This window comes from Dothidotthia symphoricarpi (genome assembly GCF_010015815.1).
Source record: "Dothidotthia symphoricarpi CBS 119687 unplaced genomic scaffold P153scaffold_28, whole genome shotgun sequence".
NCBI lineage: Eukaryota > Fungi > Ascomycota > Dothideomycetes > Pleosporales > Dothidotthiaceae > Dothidotthia > Dothidotthia symphoricarpi.
In genome coordinates, this window is record NW_022985035.1 from 43937 (window position 1) to 63784 (window position 19848).

At 50.1% G+C, this 19848-nt stretch overlaps 9 protein-coding genes across 9 annotated transcripts; 4 read left to right on the forward strand and 5 right to left on the reverse strand.

Annotated features, from left to right (window-relative positions):
* Window positions 1-692: 692 nt before the first annotated feature.
* On the reverse strand, window positions 693-2224 carry P153DRAFT_148521 (uncharacterized protein). Its single transcript, XM_033662177.1, has 2 exons — window positions 1696-2224; window positions 693-1641 (listed from the first exon to the last, which is right to left on the reverse strand). The coding sequence occupies exons 1-2, from the start codon at window positions 2065-2067 to the stop codon at window positions 964-966; spliced, it is 1050 nt and encodes a 349-aa protein (XP_033518007.1). The 5' UTR covers window positions 2068-2224; the 3' UTR covers window positions 693-963.
* A 198-nt stretch (window positions 2225-2422) lies between these two features.
* P153DRAFT_361854 (uncharacterized protein) lies at window positions 2423-3911 on the forward strand (the record flags this gene model as incomplete). The annotated part of the gene is made up of 2 exons (XM_033667030.1): window positions 2423-2546; window positions 2605-3911. 2 exons carry the CDS (start codon window positions 2423-2425, stop codon window positions 3909-3911), a joined length of 1431 nt encoding a protein of 476 aa, XP_033518008.1.
* Window positions 3912-4216: 305 nt separating this feature from the next.
* Window positions 4217-8617, reverse strand: P153DRAFT_361855 (uncharacterized protein; the record flags this gene model as incomplete). Its single annotated transcript, XM_033667031.1, has 1 exon — window positions 4217-8617. The coding sequence occupies one exon, from the start codon at window positions 8615-8617 to the stop codon at window positions 4217-4219; it is 4401 nt and encodes a 1466-aa protein (XP_033518009.1).
* Window positions 8618-9048: 431 nt separating this feature from the next.
* P153DRAFT_371531 (uncharacterized protein) lies at window positions 9049-10047 on the forward strand. Its single transcript, XM_033669277.1, has one exon. The coding sequence runs from the start codon at window positions 9466-9468 to the stop codon at window positions 9997-9999; it is 534 nt and encodes a 177-aa protein (XP_033518010.1). The 5' UTR covers window positions 9049-9465; the 3' UTR covers window positions 10000-10047.
* Window positions 10048-10074: 27 nt separating this feature from the next.
* On the reverse strand, window positions 10075-11063 carry P153DRAFT_148540 (uncharacterized protein). Its single transcript, XM_033662178.1, has 2 exons — window positions 10953-11063; window positions 10075-10904 (listed from the first exon to the last, which is right to left on the reverse strand). The coding sequence occupies exons 1-2, from the start codon at window positions 10954-10956 to the stop codon at window positions 10177-10179; spliced, it is 732 nt and encodes a 243-aa protein (XP_033518011.1). The 5' UTR covers window positions 10957-11063; the 3' UTR covers window positions 10075-10176.
* An 828-nt stretch (window positions 11064-11891) lies between these two features.
* On the forward strand, window positions 11892-13118 carry P153DRAFT_371533 (uncharacterized protein). The gene is made up of 3 exons (XM_033669278.1): window positions 11892-12434; window positions 12493-12558; window positions 12643-13118. The coding sequence occupies exons 1-3, from the start codon at window positions 12000-12002 to the stop codon at window positions 13021-13023; spliced, it is 882 nt and encodes a 293-aa protein (XP_033518012.1). The 5' UTR covers window positions 11892-11999; the 3' UTR covers window positions 13024-13118.
* Window positions 13119-13567: 449 nt separating this feature from the next.
* On the reverse strand, window positions 13568-14518 carry P153DRAFT_361859 (uncharacterized protein; the record flags this gene model as incomplete). Its single annotated transcript, XM_033667032.1, has 3 exons — window positions 13568-13726; window positions 14005-14325; window positions 14378-14518. 3 exons carry the CDS (start codon window positions 14516-14518, stop codon window positions 13568-13570), a joined length of 621 nt encoding a protein of 206 aa, XP_033518013.1.
* A 444-nt stretch (window positions 14519-14962) lies between these two features.
* On the forward strand, window positions 14963-16222 carry P153DRAFT_391346 (uncharacterized protein; the record flags this gene model as incomplete). Its single annotated transcript, XM_033671044.1, has 1 exon — window positions 14963-16222. The coding sequence occupies one exon, from the start codon at window positions 14963-14965 to the stop codon at window positions 16220-16222; it is 1260 nt and encodes a 419-aa protein (XP_033518014.1).
* A 651-nt stretch (window positions 16223-16873) lies between these two features.
* Window positions 16874-19404, reverse strand: P153DRAFT_148623 (P-loop containing nucleoside triphosphate hydrolase protein). Its single transcript, XM_033662179.1, has 2 exons — window positions 19344-19404; window positions 16874-19293 (listed from the first exon to the last, which is right to left on the reverse strand). Exon 2 carries the CDS (start codon window positions 19220-19222, stop codon window positions 16937-16939), a length of 2286 nt encoding a protein of 761 aa, XP_033518015.1. The 5' UTR covers window positions 19223-19293; window positions 19344-19404; the 3' UTR covers window positions 16874-16936.
* Window positions 19405-19848: the final 444 nt, after the last annotated feature.

The following is a 19848-nucleotide window of genomic DNA, read 5'->3' on the forward strand; positions in this document are numbered from 1 at the left end:
GATAAGAATATCCACAGGGTTGATTTTTGGACCAGTTAGCCCCGCACGAGGGCTAGAACTACACACTCGCTCTGACTCCTCAGCATTAAACTTGTTCTCATGCAGTTCCTAGACGAGGAGGCACGGCTTCACTGCACGACTTTGGGGTTCAAAATATATAGTTAACATACTCAAAAGCAGTGTGCGACATTATATTTCTAGGATGAATGTCGTTAGAGGAGATCTTACAAGCAGCAGCCCCAAATCAAGGCGCTCGGAATGACTTCGCATAAACGTCTTGCACTGCTAACCATACGCACATGAGTCCGTACCTGAAAAACAGGATTATCTTGATGATTTTTTATAGGTTCTGGAGGACGTGCATGCTCAACCTCGCGGTCTTTCAATTGCAAGTTATGCCTTCTTGACCCAGTTAATCACTAGTGTATATTGCACCTTCTTTTGCCTTTGAGTGTACTGTCTAGGAAGAAAGCAATAGAAATTAGTTATACAAAGTCTCAATCGTACCCACAGAAACGGAAGTATGTTGACGGTTGCTTGGTATGTTCTGGCTGCACTATAAGAGTGCTGTCAAAGGTGTTAGCACGTTATGGATGTGACATATCCACAGACTTTTGCAGCCTAACGAAAGCGATATCTTTTGGCCCCCGCCATGTAGGAGCTTCTAAAGCAAACAGGATCGCTTGTTGCACTGCATAGTGTACTCGGAATGTTGCCTAACAACCTCTAAGGCCCATCGTGTTTGGATATTAGGCGCTTTCGCACTGAACAATCTCTATCTCCCAAAAGGAAATGTAAAAGGTAAGTAATTCTATTGCCATAACGTGGCTTTCGAAGCTTAACATCATGAATTACTGCTACTTCTAGTTTCAATTGGTTCAGTGACTTCTGCTAACAGTTTGTATACATGTCGTTTTACCCCTTGTATGCCTACCCTGGTTAGGTATCCTGTGACTGCCTCGACTATAACCCACGTCTCCTCATTTGCTGGTCCAACTTGATGAAATCATCTAAGGCTTGGCTATACTTGATCGGTTCCGTCGTCGGCAGATAACCCAGTTCGGTGAAGCTTGCCTTGTCAAGCTGGATAGCGAATTGGTTTCGAACATTCTCTGCCAGAGAGGAATTAGCGATCCACGCGGCGATGTCGTTCTGTTCATCCCCGTCTCCTTTCGTAAGGGTATCGTCATCAGTGCTTTTCTTCGCATCGACCGAGTTCAGGCGGTTTGACAACTCAATCCAGGCTTCGTCATCCACCCATTCTGGGGGATCTCCGCGGCCTTGCAATTCATGTAGGGCGAGTATGAGAGCAACAATAAAACCCTCAGAGACCTCAGTATCAACACAATGGCGCAGGAGTTGGTGCTTGCGATGTTTCTTGAAGGTGATAGGTTCTTTTCCCTTGTCGAGTATTCGAAACAGCCACAATGCTTTGTCGTTTGCGAGATTCATCAAAATATCGGAACGTGACTGTACGAGGTTCCTGTATTCCACAGTAACATCCTTGAGAATGATCTCTAGCTCTCGCCTTTTGCGATCAGTACCAGACTGCACGCCTCGCAACTCCTCATACTTCTTCTCCAGGTCATCTCTTTCTTCTGTCAAGATCCTGTTTTGCCCCTGCACGTCGTGGAGTTGAATCTGAATATTGGTTAGGCTGTTCTTTTCGGCTTCCAGGTTTTCGATCATTCTTACTGCGCTGGCAACTTCCTCGTTCTTCCACACCAAGCTCGCGTCCAGCGTACGATTTGTCCCAAGGTATCTGTCGACGTCCTCTTCCAGCCTCTCTACTTTTGATCGTTGCTCCTGCAGATGAGCAGCAATTTTCTTCGAGAGTGTCTCTTCGTCGGCAAGGGCATCCCTCAATCTCTGTTCCTCCTCAGATATCGCCTGACGGGAATCGTTGTAAAGTTTCATCCACCCTTGGGCGTCCTTCTTCTCTCTTGCAACATCTTCCTTTAGTTGAGCGTTTTCTTTTCGAAGTTTGTCCAATTCCATGTGCATGGGAGTGAGCAACGTCGAAGAATCGGCCGGTCCACGGCCACTAGAGTTGCTTTCAAGACCCATGATAACAACTGCGGTAGGAATGGATGAGCAAAAGCAAAACAAGATTGATATCTATTGTCTGCTGATGGCTACCAAAGAGATAGTGCGCAGACGGTGCAGGATGTTACAGTTTCTTTGTGAAACGACATGCATCAGACAAGAGGTAGGCAAATCAATGTCACTAAAGTTCACTTTAAGCGGTGAGACGAGATCATTGTGTTGTCTTGCGCTGTGGCCATTCTAAATAAAGAAACTGCCAGGATAGCTGCATGAAACCGCTTTAGTTCATAACAAAGAAAACGAAGCTTTGATCATGACAACCTATTCTCAACTCTAGACTTAACTAATCTTCGATCTCAAGAAATCTACGGCTACCATGGCGCGACTACGACGCGCAATCAGCACCTTTGCGACTCAGCTAGCGATTCAGTCCTCCCAGCATCGTATACGTAATGCTGCACTGTGCACGTTTCTTCTGTGCGTCACTTGCATCCTCACTTGTAAGCTCTACTTCAAGAAATCTCACCAAGTCCCTCATTCTGATTGATGTGTGCCCAGTCCTCGCATCAAACATTGCAAACTATGTCGACTCGACACCGGCGCCACTCACGACCTTGTTTGCTGCAACATTCAGCCCAAATTGCTTCCCAACTTTCCTCCATCACCCAGATCCATATCTCGTCCTGGGAATCCCCTCACCGCCGATCTTCGAACACGGCGGAATCCTTAACACGGCGGATATTGGCTTCCACGTATACGAAGAGGCAAACATCATAGAGCGCGCATACAAGAAAACCTTCAAGTGTTGGCATGTAGACAGGCTCATTAGGCACAAAGGGCTATCAATGGTAGATATGCGCAAGATTAGCGGATCAGAGGGCATTTTGCTAGATGCGCGGAACCGAGCGCTTGTCGTGGCGGAGAAAGGCGAGGGTCACTACCCAGCGTGGATATATCCTCCTCGTAAAGGTCCCATTCTGGAGACGAGAAGATACCCAAGGGAAAGTGTTCAGTGGACAACAAGCAGCATTACCATCAAGAGATCAGACTTTACATTCCTGCGGGAAGTAGCAAAAGGCGATGCAACCTCGAATTCCTACGTGGACGACCAGAAGCCCACGTTTAGTTTCAAACAACCAAAAGATTGTCCACCTTGCACGCCTGACCATCTCATTCGAACATTCATCGAAGGTGCTTTTACTCCTGCATGGCATCTACCGGCACAGCCAGCGTATTGGCGACACATTCCTTCAACATGTGCACGATGCGACTGGTCGACGATTCAGGAAAGCTACACCTTTTTCTTCGGACCGTGGTCCTTCAATTGGCAGGCCATGACGTTGAATTTCACAAACTTGGCAGCAGCGTCAGAAGAAGGCCGTCTACCACCACCTGGCCTTGCGCACGAATTTTGGTGGACCAGGGACATAGATCCGCCCTATCTCAACAAGGACGATGATACGCCAACGCAGTGCCGCATCTTTCTGCAGCTTTTACGCAAGTATATGCTCTTCACTTTACGTACTGTTCAGCACACCATCTTCGACACAGCCGAAGAAAGGGGCGTTGACATCAATCTCACGCATGTAAGGAGTAGGAATAATATTAGTAACACCGTTGAGTGGAGATTATGGCAGCAAGGCAGGACGGTAGGTAGTAAATGGCTTCCCAAAGATGCAGGACGAGAGTGGCCACAGGTTATCCACCTGTTTGCCGAGCAACTAGCCAAGTACGGACGCAACACAACAGAATGGAAGCCATACAACTTTTGGGACAACTATGAAAGATATTTGGCCAGAGATAGTGCAAGGGAGGAGTGGAAGAAGGAGAGAAAGGAGAAGGCCACTAGGAAGAGGACGGACTAAGCCTTAGTCGACAGTTGGTCTTACTATTGTATAGTAAGAGAGCACTTTGGGTTTCTGGTTGCAATGAAAGAGCATTCCGATCAGGCGATCTGCAAGTATTGAGTACATGCTACTTTAGGGTGGATGGTTAGGCGTACTTTGCTGAAAGTCCGAGCAACGCCAATCTACTCTGGTTCATAGCTTGATGTAATGTCATAAAATAGAGACAAGCTAGGTAATACAGGTAATAACTCGAGTTAAAAGTGAGCTTGTAATCGCGAAGGAGCCAGGTAAAGAAGCTCGCTCTCCAGAGCTGACTTTACAATTTAATAAGACATATGCGTATCCCAAGCTTCACTTCCCTCTTCCTCCCCATCGTCATCTCCACCTGATAGCGACCGCTCTTCGTGCACACTGGATGTACGTACGACTATTGGAGGTGGCGAGAAGGCTCTCAATGTTGCCTTTCCCTTCCCCTTCCCATCGTCCGTGCCAAATACCGCGTTTACGTCCACGCCACCACCGGCCGTCTTCGCTTGCATGCTTCGAGATCCGCTCCGCAGCTCTTGAACGCCTTTTTCGAATTCCTCGCCATTGATGTAGCCGGCCTTGACAGACTCCATCTTATGCTCTAACTGGGCGACTTTCTCCATGACACAAAGGAGGTCATCATTTTGTTTCGCAAAGCGGTGCCTACGACTGCTTTCATCCTTCAATGCCTCGCTTAAACGGTGTATCTTCGTATCCTGATGTGCGAATCGTGTCTCTAGTGGAATACCATTAGTCGACTCGGCTTGTATCTGCGGATCTGGGATGCAGAGCGTAGAGATGTTGAGCTTGCGTCTTAAAGACTCATCGGTACTCATCATGTCCACCATGTTGCCAACCAACTCCTGTGACCTCTTGCGCTTGGCTGTCTCATCTTCAAGCGCTTTCCGGAGGCGAGCGATGTCATGCATGAGAAATTCTATGCGGGCTTGTGCCACATTAGGAACTTTTGAATCTGACACAGTATCATCGTTTCTAGGTGGTGGCATCGGTGGTGTTGGCAGGGCATAGAGACTGTCATTGTCATTGTCATTGTCATTGTCATTGTCATTGTCGTCTCGGTTGTAGTCGGTGGTAGTTGTTTGGCTATGGCGATTGTTGAAAGCAAGGTTTTTGGCTTGGTGGTCGTTGTACTGCACTCGGATGCTGGATTGCTGGGCTTGGTGGTCGGAAAGGGCTGTGTGTAGGCCAGTGATGGCACCGTCCTTCTCTGCTATTGGCCGCTTGTGTGCGCCTTTGGTGGCAATGGCGTTCTCGTTGTGCTTCCGTGCCAGTGTTGTGAGCTGCTTTTCGAGGTCCCCACGCGAAGCGTCACCTTTTTCCAGTTCCCCCTCCAGCACCGTTACTTGTTCGTGGAGCATGGCCTCTGTAGCGTTCTGATCGCTAGATGCACGAGTCAATGGGATCTCTGACATTGTGGGATGCAAGACTGGCTTGAGCATGTCAACAATCGCCCTCAGTTCCTTCATCTCCATTCTCATCTCGAACCAGTTCTCGATATTGAGCTTCTCCATGCTCTGAACAATCTCCTTCACATTGGATTGTTGCAGACTGAGTCCCTCCATGCTTTCCAGGACGTCGTTAAGCTTCTTGTCATGGCTTTCAGAGTTTAGTAAGACCTTCGCGACACTATCCTTCAACATCTTCACCTCGCCAATGACCTGGGCTACGAGCTTGCCATTCTCTTCGCTGCCAGATCCATACGTCTTATGCAATTCGGCAATCTTGGTATCGAGTGCCTGATAGCGTTGCTCAACCGCCAAGATATACTCGGAGCGTAGCTGATGGGTGTTCCGGGCAATCTCGCCTTCGACCTTGAGCACAGATTGTCCTAGCCTATCGATCTCCACATTGAATCGAGACATGCTGGGGTTGGCGTCGAGGGCGGGTGCGTTGCGCCACTCGGAGGCTGGGTTATTGATGATGATGTCACGAAATCCGCTGGAATTCACAGCTCCAGGTGTTTCGGTCAAGGTCGACTGGGCTTCCATCACCTTCTCTCTTCCTTCTTCGTTGGGAGTATGCTCGAGCCGTTTCACAATATCGTCTTGACCCTCAGCTATGACTTGGTTACCCTCGACCGCCTTGTCGAGTTTGCTGACCAGTACTTCATGACGTTGTGCTTGCGTCTGATGAGTAGTAGCCTGGTCTTTCGAGAATTTCTCCAAAGCGCGGTTCCCATCGGCGGCAATGTTGCTCAGCTGCATGCGTTGAGCAGCGAGTTCCGAGATGATGCCTTCTTGCATATTGGTAAGACCATACTCGAGCCGGTTCTGCCACTGGTCCTGTTTGGCCAGGTCCTCGCGTCTGGCTCCTTGAATTTGAGCACCTATTTCGCGAACGAGCTGCTGGCAGAATACTTCCAGACCTTGATGGGTTAGCATATTCTGCTGATATATCTGCTCAAGGCCCCCTTCAATGCGATGCTGCCGAGTTGCTTGTTGGACGCCAAAGGCTCTTATGATTTCAGCGAGTCTCTGTGTACAAGCGTCCGTATCCTGGAAGTTGGTGGTTAAGGCGTTGGCCATTGCTTGTAAGGCTCTTTGGACGTCATCTCGAACTAAGCGAGTAGCGGACTGCCCGTCAAGTTGGGGAAGTGCTTGGACTCTACCAACCGATTGGTGCAATACATCTGTAGAAGTCATGAGCACCTGAATCTTGTCCTGAACTGGCTGGATCATGCGCTGTACACTCTCTCGGAGTCCAGTGAGAGCACTCTCGTCAAAAGGCTGTATGCTGGCAGACATGCCACGTATTACACCTTGCAACCCAAGAACGACAGTGGGATCATCCAAGGCCCTAACAAGTTGCGGGACGACATGCCTGTCCAACTCGCCAATGACCTGCTTGACGATGGCTTTCATGGACAAAGTTTCCTTGACATCTCCATACCCCGTTTCCCCAGAGCGTGCATCGTCAGGTTCGGTGTTTGGACCAGTTGCTTTGGGAACCTGGATGGGAAACTTGTCCGACGTGCTTCGAGTAATGCTAGAAACAGTTCCATCAATACGTTTCCTATGGTCTTTACGGGCTTCGTTGGTGGGTGGTTCACCCGTCTCGCCATCGCCTGCATTGGAATTTCGTGGGAGAAACTGCTCACCAGTCCTCATAGATCCAACATGACTGTTTGACAGATAGCCCGGACTTTGTTGAATGGCAGTGGCGGTCGGGCTCGATACGGGCGCGTGGCTACTTCTAGACTTGTCGTCGAGAATTCGAGCATCTTCCAAGCTCGTCTTCGATGTACGGTGATTTGATGCAGCAGAAGCGGAAGCATATTTGACTCTCATGTTGCTGGGCTCCACTCTCTTTTCGGATCCTAAATCGACGTATATATCTCCCTTCTTGACAATTGGCTGAGCATACCTAGGCGAACTTGGATTAGACGTAGTGAAAGTACTACGTTCGTTCTTGGAAGCGCTTCCGATATGGTCTGAAGTTTCTCCACGTTGAGGTGGCTTTTCGACGGCGACTTCAGTCTCGACTGGCACAAGGCTAGTTTGGCGTGAGGATGGAAATGCTCCAGCCATGGAATTGCGTTTAGGGCGTGTAGCTACACCTTGTCGTACCACCGCACCATGTTTGTCTTCTTGGAATGGTTCCGGGCGGAAAGATCCTTGGTCGAGTGCTTCGTCTTCATGAGACGCAGTCTGGATATCACTGCGGACTTGCGACGGACGTCCACTGGATCGTTCGAGACCTTTGTGCGAAGGAGTGGCACTCTTACGAATTCGAAAGTCCTGTGAGTTGCCTGAGACTCGTATCTGGCCAAGAACCTCTTCTTCATGTATGCTTGGTGTTGTCGTTCCAGATATTGCATTTTCTTGGTGTCCGCTGCCTTGCAAGATCGCATCCTCGTCATGACTATCGTGATGTTCTTCCATATGCTCAGCGTCCTCTTCAAGTGTGGCCAAAGGGGTCTTGACAGCAGGGCCAGGCTCATACTCGTGCTCCTGGGACGATGTGCTACGTCGATGTCTGGGACTGTTGGCTGAAATCGGACGTCCTATCGGCGTGGCATGGCGAGACGATTTGCGGCTAGTGCTCCTCCGTCTCGACGACCCCGGTGCAATATAGGACACTGGCACTGGGGCAGGGATGGTCTTGATTATATCGAGGTACCCGTAGTTGGGAGCCGGTGCTGTTGGATGTGATCGAGACCGTCGAGGCGGCTTGGAAACGCGAGACGCAGTCGGTCGACGCTCTTGCCCTCCTGGTGTCTCAACAGACGGCATAGCCCTATCCGGCCCATATTCGCCAAGTGTGCCCTCACCAGTTCCATCGATTTGGTGCACCACGACTCTGTGACGGTTGCGCTCGTCTTGTCCAACTGGGTCGTTGTCTATCTCGGTGACCTCGTGCTCAGGCTGTTGTTGCTGACTGCGGTGGGGAGTAACAAACAGCTCCACCTGCTCCTGGGTCTCGCGCTCTACGCTAGATCCTGTAGTCAGGTCATGGCTCGTTGCACGCCGCACTCGTTTCTTCTCTTGCGTCGATGATCGATGGCGTGATGGCGTCTGTCTGTGTCCTTCATCGTACCCTTGCTCCTCCTCCTCGTCATTCTCATCATGCAAGTCGCGCTCCTTCCGCTTTTGCGCGGAGAAAATCGTTTGCAGTTGCTGCCTACGCTCTCGACGATAAGCAGCATTGTCACGCGCAACAGGAGATGTATGCTCCATCGCGCTTTTGGTGTAGATGTTGGCGATTACGCGCTGCGGCAGGTTAAAGGCAGAAGCCGTCTTTACGAGATGGAAGTTCGGCGAGGTGTATGCGGCTACCCGTCTGTGCGACTGAAACATACGACAAGCTATCGTCGTCTCGCCATCACACACCCCATGCCAAGTCCTCACAGTGACCCAACCCTCTGCCTGAACCTGTACAGATCAACCCCTACAAGTTGCACGCAACTTGACTGTAGTGCGTCAAGTTGGACATGTTCCAGTCATCCAGGGACACCAGCGAGGCGCTGACCAACGAGACCGCGGAGGCGCTGTCGAACCACGCCAAGAATGCGGAAATCTTGCTAGATCTGCTGGGCAACGAGGATGTGAGTATCATACGAAAAGACACACCGAGGCCAACGGCTGACATGGACTGACTGGTCAAGGTGATGAATGGTATCATACACGAGATAGCCAACCGCTTCGGCGACCACACCACGAACAGACTGAACCTACCGCCAAACATCACCAACAACCTGGACAGGTTCGTCCCCTTCATGTCGATGGGCGCCTCGCAGCCACTACAACCGCTACCACGACAGCCGAAGCCCACTCTCCAATCGACATCCTCATCGTCGTCACCGCCGCCCCCGGGGCTGCCGAAGAAGGCTTCTGTTACAGGGACCAAAGAAAACAGGAACGAAGGAAACGTTCATGCGCGATCGTTGTGGAAGAGACTCGGGAAGCTGGAAAGACGAGACTTCAAGCTAGATGCTAGCGTAGAGGCTCTGCGCACACGTAGTTTGAAAGCCTTGTTGAGTCAGGACGGGGAGGAAGCGCTCGAACTCGACATGGAAGATGAAAACATGTGGTTGGGCTTGTACAGGTACATGGGAAAGCTCGGTAACCAGACCAAGACCAATGAAATCCGGCAGCTGATCATTCGATTGACCATGCGAACCGTGTTCAGATCGCTCAAGCCGCCCAGGAAAGGCGGGAAGCGGTCCAAAACTGCTCCACATCTCAGCGACGCAGATCTTGGTCGCTTCTGCGACGACTATTTTGGGTTTTTGGTTGATGACGAGACTGCCCAAGGCAAGGCTATTTTGAAGTGGATTCGCCATGAGTCGAGGCTTGCAAACGCATACGGTGTACTGGCAGATGAGCTTGGTTCTGTCGGTCGAGGAACGTTGGTATACATGGTCGCGAACGGGTGGATCACACACCATCAATTGGGCTACGGTCTGGCGTTGGACACAGTGGTGGGAAAGGCAGGCCTAGCGCATCTGGAATCACTGAAATTGTATGAGATGAAGAGTGTGCGGGACTGGGAGAAGAGGGTGGAGCGCTGGTGCGAAAAACTGTTACCGGCTTTGACTGGAAATGAGCAGCAGAGCTAGCCGGCGCTAGAGGTATTTAGGTCATCACTCGACATGGAAGAAGACTCCCAAAACAACGTATTGAAACATGTACTGCAAACTCATATTGAATGAATGATTGATTGATTTGCTTGTTACAACCTTTTGTTACATATGTTTAATGACCAAATGGAAACGCATTCAATAACAAGCCCCCCGCTAGTACCGCTTCCTTCGTACCCTCCGATCGTCAAAGGAACCGTCATCACCGTCATCGAGCCCATAGTCATGTTCGTCTCGACGGCGACGCCTCGCTATACCGCCATTTTCGTATGAACCATCCTGCTCCAGATGAGCTGCATCCTGACCTGCTTGAACCCAACCTGTCGGAGCTCGGTAGGGCCGTTGCAACGTCAATCCTGGTCCGATAGGCAGCTGGGGGACCGGAATGGGGCCTATGTGAGATAGGAGTTGTGTGCCACGAGCAGTTACACGGCTGAGTAACGACGGTTTGTTGACTGGTGCAGGTAAAGCGTTAACACGAGGTTGATAACGCACTATGGTGCCATGATCCACAGGTGATATTGGGTGTTGAGCAGGTGTTGGGCTATCGGACGGCGATGCCGTATCCTCTGCTCTGTCGTCTATGGACTCGCTGTCGCGGCGGGCATCCAAGGCGTTCTGCATAACCTCCTTGAATCGTGTCTTGAACGCAATGCGCCGGGCATGATTGTCAGCCAACCATTCTTTGTGCAACTTGGCTTGATATTGTGGGTGATCGGTCAAAGCTTCGACCTCTTGCACTGGGTGCCATTCGTTGTATATTTCGAGTAGGGGGAGGCATTTGTTGTTTGTTGGTGAGCTTTCGACGATATTGGGGAAGGTCCTGTAGAACAGAACAAGATTGATAGCGACAATGTGAAATTCTGGACTAAATTGAGGTGAATCTACTGTGATATCAGTTGGCGACTTAGAAAGTTGTGGAATACACTGACCCATATGGCTCACGTCAGTTCTGTGTAGCTCAAGCAAGGGGGAGATGATGCGATTGCTGGGTGTAACTGCGGATAAGCGTGATTGAAGTGACTACAGATGAGCGGAGCTGAGGTTGGTTGTAAAAACTTGTGAAGGCATGAAGTATGTTTAAGCCGCGATTCTTGTGACTTACTTGCAAGACTTGTGAATGGGAACATTGGCTTGAGACAAGTCGAAGATGAAAGAGGCGACGGGCAGCATCACCCGACACATGCCAGGAAATTCTTCGCAAACACAAACATATATGGAACCTTCCATGGTGGCCCATCGTGAAAACGTGCCGCATCTGGACGCTATCTACTCAACGCACTGTACGAGGCCTGCCCAGAACGAATGCAAGACAGTTATAGATCGAGTTGGATGTCGTTGCCAACTCTGGGATAAGGCTTGTCTTGCGCAGTAACTCGGGCACAACAGCCTCTGTACTCCAAGAAGGAGAGACACAGCAAACGTGCTATTGCTGATTGACGACTGCAATGCTACCGAAGTGGATGGTGATGATGAGCGACGTGGTGTTGACCATGGCGGGCCGTGTTCACAAGGGGTTAGCGTCGACACGCCAAGAATTACGTCACGCGTTGAACTGCTAGTTACGCGACGATCTACTACAACCCCATGAGATCCAACCGTATGATGCACCTGAACACCCTACTCAGTACTACAGACTTCTTCCTTGAAGAAGATAGAACGAGCATCTCGGACGTGGAGTGCCTCACAATGTCAACGGTCCTTTGTTTTGCGCGCAACCACCATTGCATACTATCGAAAGACATGAGATCACTCAATCTCTCTTTTGTTTAGAACCACAATTATCATGTTTCAATCCCACTTTAAGTCAGGAACTGTCTAAGTATGGCAAACGTCTCTAAACAACCTTGCCTTGCTGAGCAATGCCTGAGTCTAAGTTGTCTTGGACCGTCTATGTAGTCTGCTTATCACTTCTCAGCTTGCCGCCGTTACATAGACACTTTCTGGTAAGTAACCCACTTTCTCTCAACCCAACACTCATGCCTCCTGCGGAGTCTCTTCGACGTACAGAGCGGTGCACAGCCATTGTGAAAACTACTGGTATACAATGTAGGAAGCGCGGAGAATTCATACAGTATACTACTCCCGGCGGCACTCGGATAGAGCGCTGCGTCTTCCATGGTGTTGCCAAGACTGGCGATACATACGCGCCTCTGCTTCTAGAGTCCGGTCGCAGGGAGATGGGACACGTCACCAAAACCATCGCTGTTACTGTCGAGAACCCGCGTATATCGAACCCCATCGAATCCCGACCAATAGCTCGCAGTCTTACTGCCCGCTCGGACACCTCCCTGCCTAGGTTTGCACGATCCGACATTACCACGTTCGAGACTCAGCACCTCACACAATTGGACATCAAGGGCGAGGAAGCTATCCTTGGGAAACGGTTGACAAACGCCAGAAGGAGGCAAGCGGTATGTTTGGCCCTATCTCACGAGGGAGGCCTGGGAGCACAAACTGACTTGCATGCAGGAGGGTTGCATCGACGTAAAACAGGCTCTCTACGATGCAGCCTCTGGTGGTAGTGTGAACCAGCAGGTATGTCTCTTCTTGGGAATCGCCGAGCCTCTCTGCCTGTGCCTGCTATCTACGTTCATTGAGCCATTCGACTGATGTTTCCAGATAACTGCACTCCTTCACACCTCCATGTCTGGCGTTGAGCGACTCAACATGCTTGACGCATCCACGAACAAACTTGCCGACCACGTTTACAAGCAGACCCAAATCCTCACCAATCATGATCAACAGATACTCGCCCACACCGACGCTCTCATCAGGCATGACGAGCGCAACAAAAAGGTCCAACACACATTGGCAGACGTAGAACGCCGTCTCGCTAGGCTGGAGGTCAGGAGCAACGCCGAGTCAACGAGGCCGGTTAGGTCCGCGCCAACGCATGCACTGCCATCCTTCGGATCATCTTTCGGAATGAAGAAGGGCAAACACGACACTCTCGTCGAGGTAGACGATTCGGATACCGACGAGGATGATATGCATGAGTAGAACATGGGTTTCTGGTAATCTATCTGGGACACTGTTCCTTGCATAGAACTTGATCGAAAGAGAGAAATACTACACGCTTAACACAGTGCCGGCTTTTTGTACGTGTGACTAGTGCAATATTGAGTGTAATTTGTAGCAGTTGCAGGCTTTGTCGAATTCTCCCATGCCCTATCGTGTTTCAAACAGTAGTGTGGGCACTCGCTCCAAGCTAAATGTCAGAAATCAGGTCTGAGTCTGAACAAACCACGCCACAACAACAATACATTTACAGGAACTAAGAACAGAGCACATGATTAGAACGGACTGTTAAAGTCCTTGCATTTTTTAGACTTCTGTATGGTTGCGTTCTTATTGTTTCCCATTGCGTCGATTGCACCCCACCACCCCACTATTTCCGGCTTCCGGCAATCCTAAAGCTCACCCTATCCGGCGGTTTCGGGATCTGAGAACCGCCTGACTCATGGATTAGTTAGCGGACCCAGAATATCGGTCGCTCAAAGACATGACGACCTGGCCGTACTATCCGCCAACTCGAAGTCCTCTGTCAGTAAGGTTTCTTTTTAAACTTCTCCATGAGGATGTTTGCGTTGGTAGACCTGCATGCAGTATCGTCGCGGCGGTTCCGCTGCATTGTTACCGCAGCATCACGAATGAGGGGTGACATCACCACATGAACAAAAACCATCAAGCCAGCAATTTGTAGCTTGAGTACAGTATATTTCCAACGTCATTTTCAGACGAAGAACCCTTTCCAACATTGTCTAGTTCACATCAAAAGCCCGCAGTGCTCTGCCATGTTCCCAACGATCCTGGGCCCACTCGTATCGCCGACCCTCTCACATGCTGCTTCTCATCCTACGCATAGTTCGGGCGATCAGATCGCCACAATTCAACCATAAACCATACCGTTCTTATCATCTACGGCATGAGGTTCTCCAGCCTCCACGCAGGCCACCTGAACAATAGCCAGCAAACACCTACCGAAGTCACCATCAACAGCAACAAGAGTAGGATGTCATGCACAGCAAGGTGCACCAATACGCCTTTCGCCCTTCCATTCGCCTCTTCTTGGTATCTCTGGATGATTTGTTGAGTAGCCTTGATGTTGGCACCGAGCTCGGTAAACTGCTCATGAGAAAAGCCTTCGTGTTCGTAGTGTTTGTGGGTGATGTTGTAGGTGCGTACCGAATTCGCAGAGGTGGATGCGATGGTTTTCGAGGGGGTTCGAATCACTTGGATTTCGTAGTTGCGCGAATCTGTTACAGGACTGGGCCTGCGACTGAGTTCATCTTGCGGATGATCCTGAGGGTCTTGTGAGTGACATGTAGCTAATGCGATGGTTAAGGTTACTTACGAGATGATCATCCTCTTGAGGTTCGGCGCTGCCGCCGACATTCCCACCGGTATCGGTATCGGTGTCGCTTGCAAGAGATGCTTTACTCTGGAGTCGTTTCGATCGCCTTGCAGGTGTGTAAGATGCATCTGACCGCGGCATCTCAGGAAGTATGCAGAAAGAGTTTGGGTTGGAAGCGTGCTAGATCTCGAAAGAGCTCGAGTGTGTAATACTTGTTGAGGAAGGGGGTGCTGTGCTTCTTTTGTTTACCGCTTTCTTTGTTCCCATGTTGTGTGACACGGCTGCAGCTGTGTGAAACCACATTAGTGCTCGAGCCCCAGCTTCCGCACACTTGTATGTGCCCGGTGAACACGCCCAAACACCCTTCCACCCTTCACTCGCAAAAGGTCCATCTGGTCTGGCGGTGTAAAGCTAGAGTATCCGCACCTTTAAAGTAACCCATCTGCAAATCCTAGCTGTTTCGCCTTCCCTTTCACTTCGCCTTCCATTTTACCAACACAACGTCTTTCAAACTTTCGGACACCTACAATATATCTTGATTATTGTACCTACCCTTCCGCACAGGGTCACATTGAAGTCTGCGACATGATTCGTAACAGACGTCCCAATGCAATCGACACACGAGCTGGCAGTCGTGAACCCTCCCCGCTGCTCGAACCAGCCACTCCCGCACACACGTTTTTCGGCTATCAGGTGTCCAAAGGAGCCTTTGGGAGATATGTCAAGCTGGCTGTTTGCGCAATTGCACTCATCAGCATCAGCGTCGTAGTCACCCGCAGCGAATTGGGACAGGACATGACTGCGGATGTCTTCAACTACATGCTTCCATTCAACTATACTGGAGCCAAGGTGATGACTGATCTATGGGTTGTCGATACTGCACCCATCTCTCTGGACCTTACTGCTCTCGAGCAATCCCGCAACGATAGCCTGGTCGCAATCAGCAACATTACCAATCTTCTCCACGATCCACTGTGGTCTACCATCAACGACACCCTTGGCTCATCGGTACTGTATCAACACACTTTAGTTCTCAACGCCACGAAGGCCATCGAAGAGAAAGTTTCCAGCTTCGACACCCTACGCGTGGGCAAACTCACACGCGCCCGCAAAGACTACTGCTACGGCACACACAGTCTTATCGCCAAACAAAGCATTACCATCCGCCGTATATGGGTCAAGGGCGAGCAGAACAAGCGGTACAAAGAATCTGTTTGTAGTCTTTTCAATGAGCACTACCGTCTGCTATCGTCGATGAGACATATACATATGGACCTGTACAAGGATGCATGGACGACGTGGAATATGGCGCGACAGATGGTGGCACATATGGAGCATCTCTTCCACAGCAAGTTATACTGTGCGACGAATGTTCCAGTGGGAGTGTCGCCCGATATGACCAAATGTCCAGAGATCGACCAGGTCACGTTTTATGAACTCGCGTCCCACTATGTCAACGATGAAGTAGCATCAGCTATTGAAAACCTGCATGATCAGCTCAAGGAGCTCACCGAGTTACTTGAGGAATCTGTGGAATATCTCCACCAAGCAACCGCGTCGTACATTGCTCGATTCAAGCTTCTGCGTCTACACGAGGTGCGAAACCTACGGCGTTGGCAGTGCGAAGGTTGGGATGTAATCGAGCGGGAAGACCATGCTATCATTAACGAAATGAATGCCAATATTGGGAAGGAGGTTAGTGACATGCAGGCTGAGTACAGAAACGCTTCTTGGCTGGTTGGCAATGACCTGACAGAGGTGGAAAAGAAGCTGAGGGACGCAAACTTCGTGGTGGTGTTCTTGGAGAAGCTAATCAATGCTGCTCTTAGCGATGGATGCGAGTAATCGGCGAGCCTGCCGACAGAACAAAGGGCATGGAGTTTTCTATTCCCTACCTGTCTCTTATGTTTCTACCAAATTGCAAACTTTCTCTTACTTTCTGCTAGTATCTATAGTTGTTCTTCTTGTGATTCGAAAGATTCCTCGTTATTGCCGCAATAAGAGATTACCAGATGCTTTTTGTTGTTTACTATTTGGATTCGCTCAACTTATACATTACTCTCGCTATAGCAGTATGTTCAAAGAGGTGTTACAGCATATATACCCAAGCTGATATTTAAGTCTTACGATTTAGCCCTATTCAATCTAGTGCTGAGGCTTGACTTCAAGATGTTTGTGAGCCTGTATATCTTATACACAAGGGAATATAAAACAGTAAAGAGCGAGTTTATATGGTAAACATGATGCAGACAGCTGTATAGAATAGTGTACCCAAGTTAGGAGTTTGTTCTTTATTACCTTTATCAAACCTTTCTATCCTATTCTTTACTTGTGGTCTCGTCTTCCTGTCGTCTAGCATTCAACAATATTAATGAGCAGATAAAGGTTAATTTACAGCAGAGGGGAAGAATGTAAGAACTCCAGAGAGCTTCTAATAGGCCGTTATCATAGCAGAATAAAGAAAGCAAGAGAGTCTCAGGGAAGGGCACAGATGAACAGATTCTTGACTCAAATTGCTTTTGCACATACATACTCCACTATCAACTATGCTTCTCACGGCTAAAGACGCCTTCTAGGCTGTGCCGGCTTTGCCCTCAGCACGGGGACATTCGACGCCACCGCCGAGGTGCTGTAGTCCGACATGGAGGAGGTGCTTCTTCTCGAAGATGCAGCCGAGTCGATCCTCACGTTCAATGACTGTAGCCCTTCACCCGGAGTGAGTCTCTCGATCCTAGCCTCGTTGCCAACAATCTTCCCAGCATTGCAGCATGTCCTTTCTCCTTCCTTTACGTGCTGGGTATGCATAGTCGCCATGAACGCGATCAAGGGCATGTCTTGCGACATGCCCAAGTGTAGGGCATGTGTTATAGCCTTGGACGTCCACCTGCTATCACGGATAATGGGTAACTTTTCTCGGAGTACCCCTCTCTTCATTGCTGCACTGCGTTTCCGGATATCATGCAGAAGGTCGACGAGGTAATTGAGAGATTGGTTGATGTCTATGCCCTCCTTCTGAACTTCAATGTTGTTTGCAGCAACTTCCTCGGAGCCAGCAAGGTCGACCAGCTGAATGCATGGCTGTAATCCTTCGTGACCTGGGACGCAGATGTTCAGGTGGAGAGTACATACCATATGACTGCGAGAAGAGCTGTTATTGAGACCGCCGTGTTTGATCATATTTCGTGTCTCGCGTTTGCCGACAGCCATCTCGAATAACTTGAAGCACTCTGCTTCGGTCTTGACGGAAACAGGGTTAATAGACTCCTCATTGTTACGAACTCTGTTATCGCCAGTCTTGTTGAACATAACGTAAGGCCCTTTGCTAGTTTGCCGCTTTAAAACCACTTGCGGGTTTTTCTTCTGATTGTGACAGAGGTAGTGTATGTTGTTGAGATACACCTCTACGGCAGAAAAGTTAACGTCGAGCCGACCTCCAGTGGCTTCTAGCTCTTGCTTTTCCGCGAATACTCGAGCAATGGTCAGCGGAATCATTGAGTCTGGGCGCTCGCACATTGTGTATGTCTTCCCGCTCCCAGTCTGGCCATACGCAAGGAGAGTAGCGCTGGAGCCGCGGAAAACATTTTCAATGAGTGGCTTGATCTCTTCTAACCACAGCCAATCGTTGCTGACTGAAGGATCCATGACTCGGTCAAATGTGTACGTTGTGAAGCTGTCTTGTAGTTGCATGGTTCGCTTGTTCTCCTTGGCGATGTAGACCAGGTGTTTCGTAGTGTCGAACCTGATCTTGTCGCAGAAGGTACTGCACCTGGGCCGAAGCAGTATCTGAATGCCACCTCGTTTTTCGACAAATTTGTAGAATGCATCGCAGCGGCGTTCTCGGGCAGCGTCGAGGCAGCTCTGGAGATGGGAAAGGTGATTCTCCGCGAGATCTGCTGCTGCCGCCGCTATGATCTCAAGGCGTTGCTCGAGCTGGTGAAGCTTGTCTTTCAATGTCTCAATCGATGATGCGGACTCTTCGTCGATGGCGAGGTTGTGGCTGTTCTCGATACATTCCTGTAATCGATCGGTATCCGTTTGCAGCCTATCCATCTGGACTTTGGCGTCGTCGCTCTCGCACTGCACGGCTTCGCATCCATTGCATACGTCCTCAGTCTCGCTTTCAACAGATGTGTATTGTTCTGAGTCGAGCAAGCCATGCTTGATTGATAGATCGCGGCAGCGAACACGCTCGATATCGAGAAGGCGTTGGAGGCGCGTCTGTCCCCTTGCACGTTGGGACACCTTTGTCTTCTCTTCTTCGAAAAGCGCCCTGTATGTGCAAAAGGCGTCGTTGAGTGCTTTTGTGATCGCCACGGATGCAGTTTCGTTTCGGACAATCAGGCTGCTGTCCTCTTCATGGCTTAGCCTTGGACCCTCCAGGCATGCGTCCGACTCGATCAATTGCCGCCGTATGGGAGAGCACGACACTATCATATCGCTGTTCAGATTCTGGTAGTGCGACTCAACGTCCTTGATCTGCTGTTCCAACTCTTCTATCTGCTGCCGCTGCTCTTTGACTTGGTCAGCCTTGGCCAGCGCTTGTGTCCTCCAGAGGTCGGCTTCTCGCTGACCATCTTCTGCAAGCTGCTTGAGACCCTCCAATTCTGGACGCTCATTCTCCAGCTCATTCCTCAACCGCTCGTTGTCCCTTCGTTGGGTTTTGGCCGCTGTTCTCCAGCTCCTGGCCCTCTCTGCCCATTTCTTCACGGCGTGCTCGGTTCTCATGGCATAGGCTCGCCATTGTGTTGCACTCGCGATCCACTCGTCTCGCAAAGCTTGGCATTCTTCATGGTCGTGGGCTTTGGCGGATCGGCGGAACGGGTCGGGCGTGGCATCGGTGGCCATGGTGGTTTGGGTGAGGCATCAGGTGCGATAGTGGGCCATTCGTTAAATGTGATGCCATGAGAGGGGCCTATCTGAGACGTCAACGTGGTGTCGCACATTATTGAACACATGTTTGGATTACTTTGTCTACATTCCTGATGTAGCAGACGCGATGCAGTCGCGGTGAAACACGTTTTCACCAAACGTTCAGTGTCCCAGTGAGACTGACCTCGATTCCTACCATTCAACATGGTGTCTTCAAAGCAAGCCATGGGTCAGTCGTCGTTTCTATTGTAGCGCGCCTTCTGGCTGCTGGTACTATTCATGCGTCACACATCACCACGACGCCTCCGGACGCTGTGACATGTGAAAATGCGCAATCTGTGACCAGGACGCATACAAGGGCTTGGAAAGAGGGAAAAGTGCGCGGGGTGAGAGAGGAGTGCACGAGGTGGAAGCGCGTTCGTACCGACCGTTCGCGTCGCACATCACGATGACCCCTCCAGGCGCGAGCAATGAAAACACGTCAGAGATGAACATGGTGCTAAGAAAGCTTTTATAATATAACTAACGACCGAGATGACTACAGCAGGGAGACCGTAGAGAGATCAACTCTGCACCTTCGCCCGATCCAACAGCACGGTCCA

What these genes read in the sequence shown, in the direction of transcription:
- P153DRAFT_371531 (XM_033669277.1), top strand. Translation starts at nt 9,466, where the DNA reads ATGTGGTTGGGCTTGTACAGGTACATGGGAAAGCTCGGTAACCAGACC.
- P153DRAFT_371533 (XM_033669278.1), top strand. Translation starts at nt 12,000, where the DNA reads ATGCCTCCTGCGGAGTCTCTTCGACGTACAGAGCGGTGCACAGCCATT. An exon ending in ACGCCAGAAGGAGGCAAGCG is followed by an intron (nt 12,435 to 12,492) that starts GTATGTTTGGCC and finishes ACTTGCATGCAG; the next exon opens with GAGGGTTGCATCGACGTAAA. An exon ending in GTGGTAGTGTGAACCAGCAG is followed by an intron (nt 12,559 to 12,642) that starts GTATGTCTCTTC and finishes TGATGTTTCCAG; the next exon opens with ATAACTGCACTCCTTCACAC.
- P153DRAFT_148521 (XM_033662177.1), bottom strand. Translation starts at nt 2,067, where the DNA reads ATGGGTCTTGAAAGCAACTCTAGTGGCCGTGGACCGGCCGATTCTTCG. An exon ending in ACGAGGAAGTTGCCAGCGCA is followed by an intron (nt 1,642 to 1,695) that starts GTAAGAATGATC and finishes ACCAATATTCAG; the next exon opens with ATTCAACTCCACGACGTGCA.
- P153DRAFT_148623 (XM_033662179.1), bottom strand. Translation starts at nt 19,222, where the DNA reads ATGGCCACCGATGCCACGCCCGACCCGTTCCGCCGATCCGCCAAAGCC.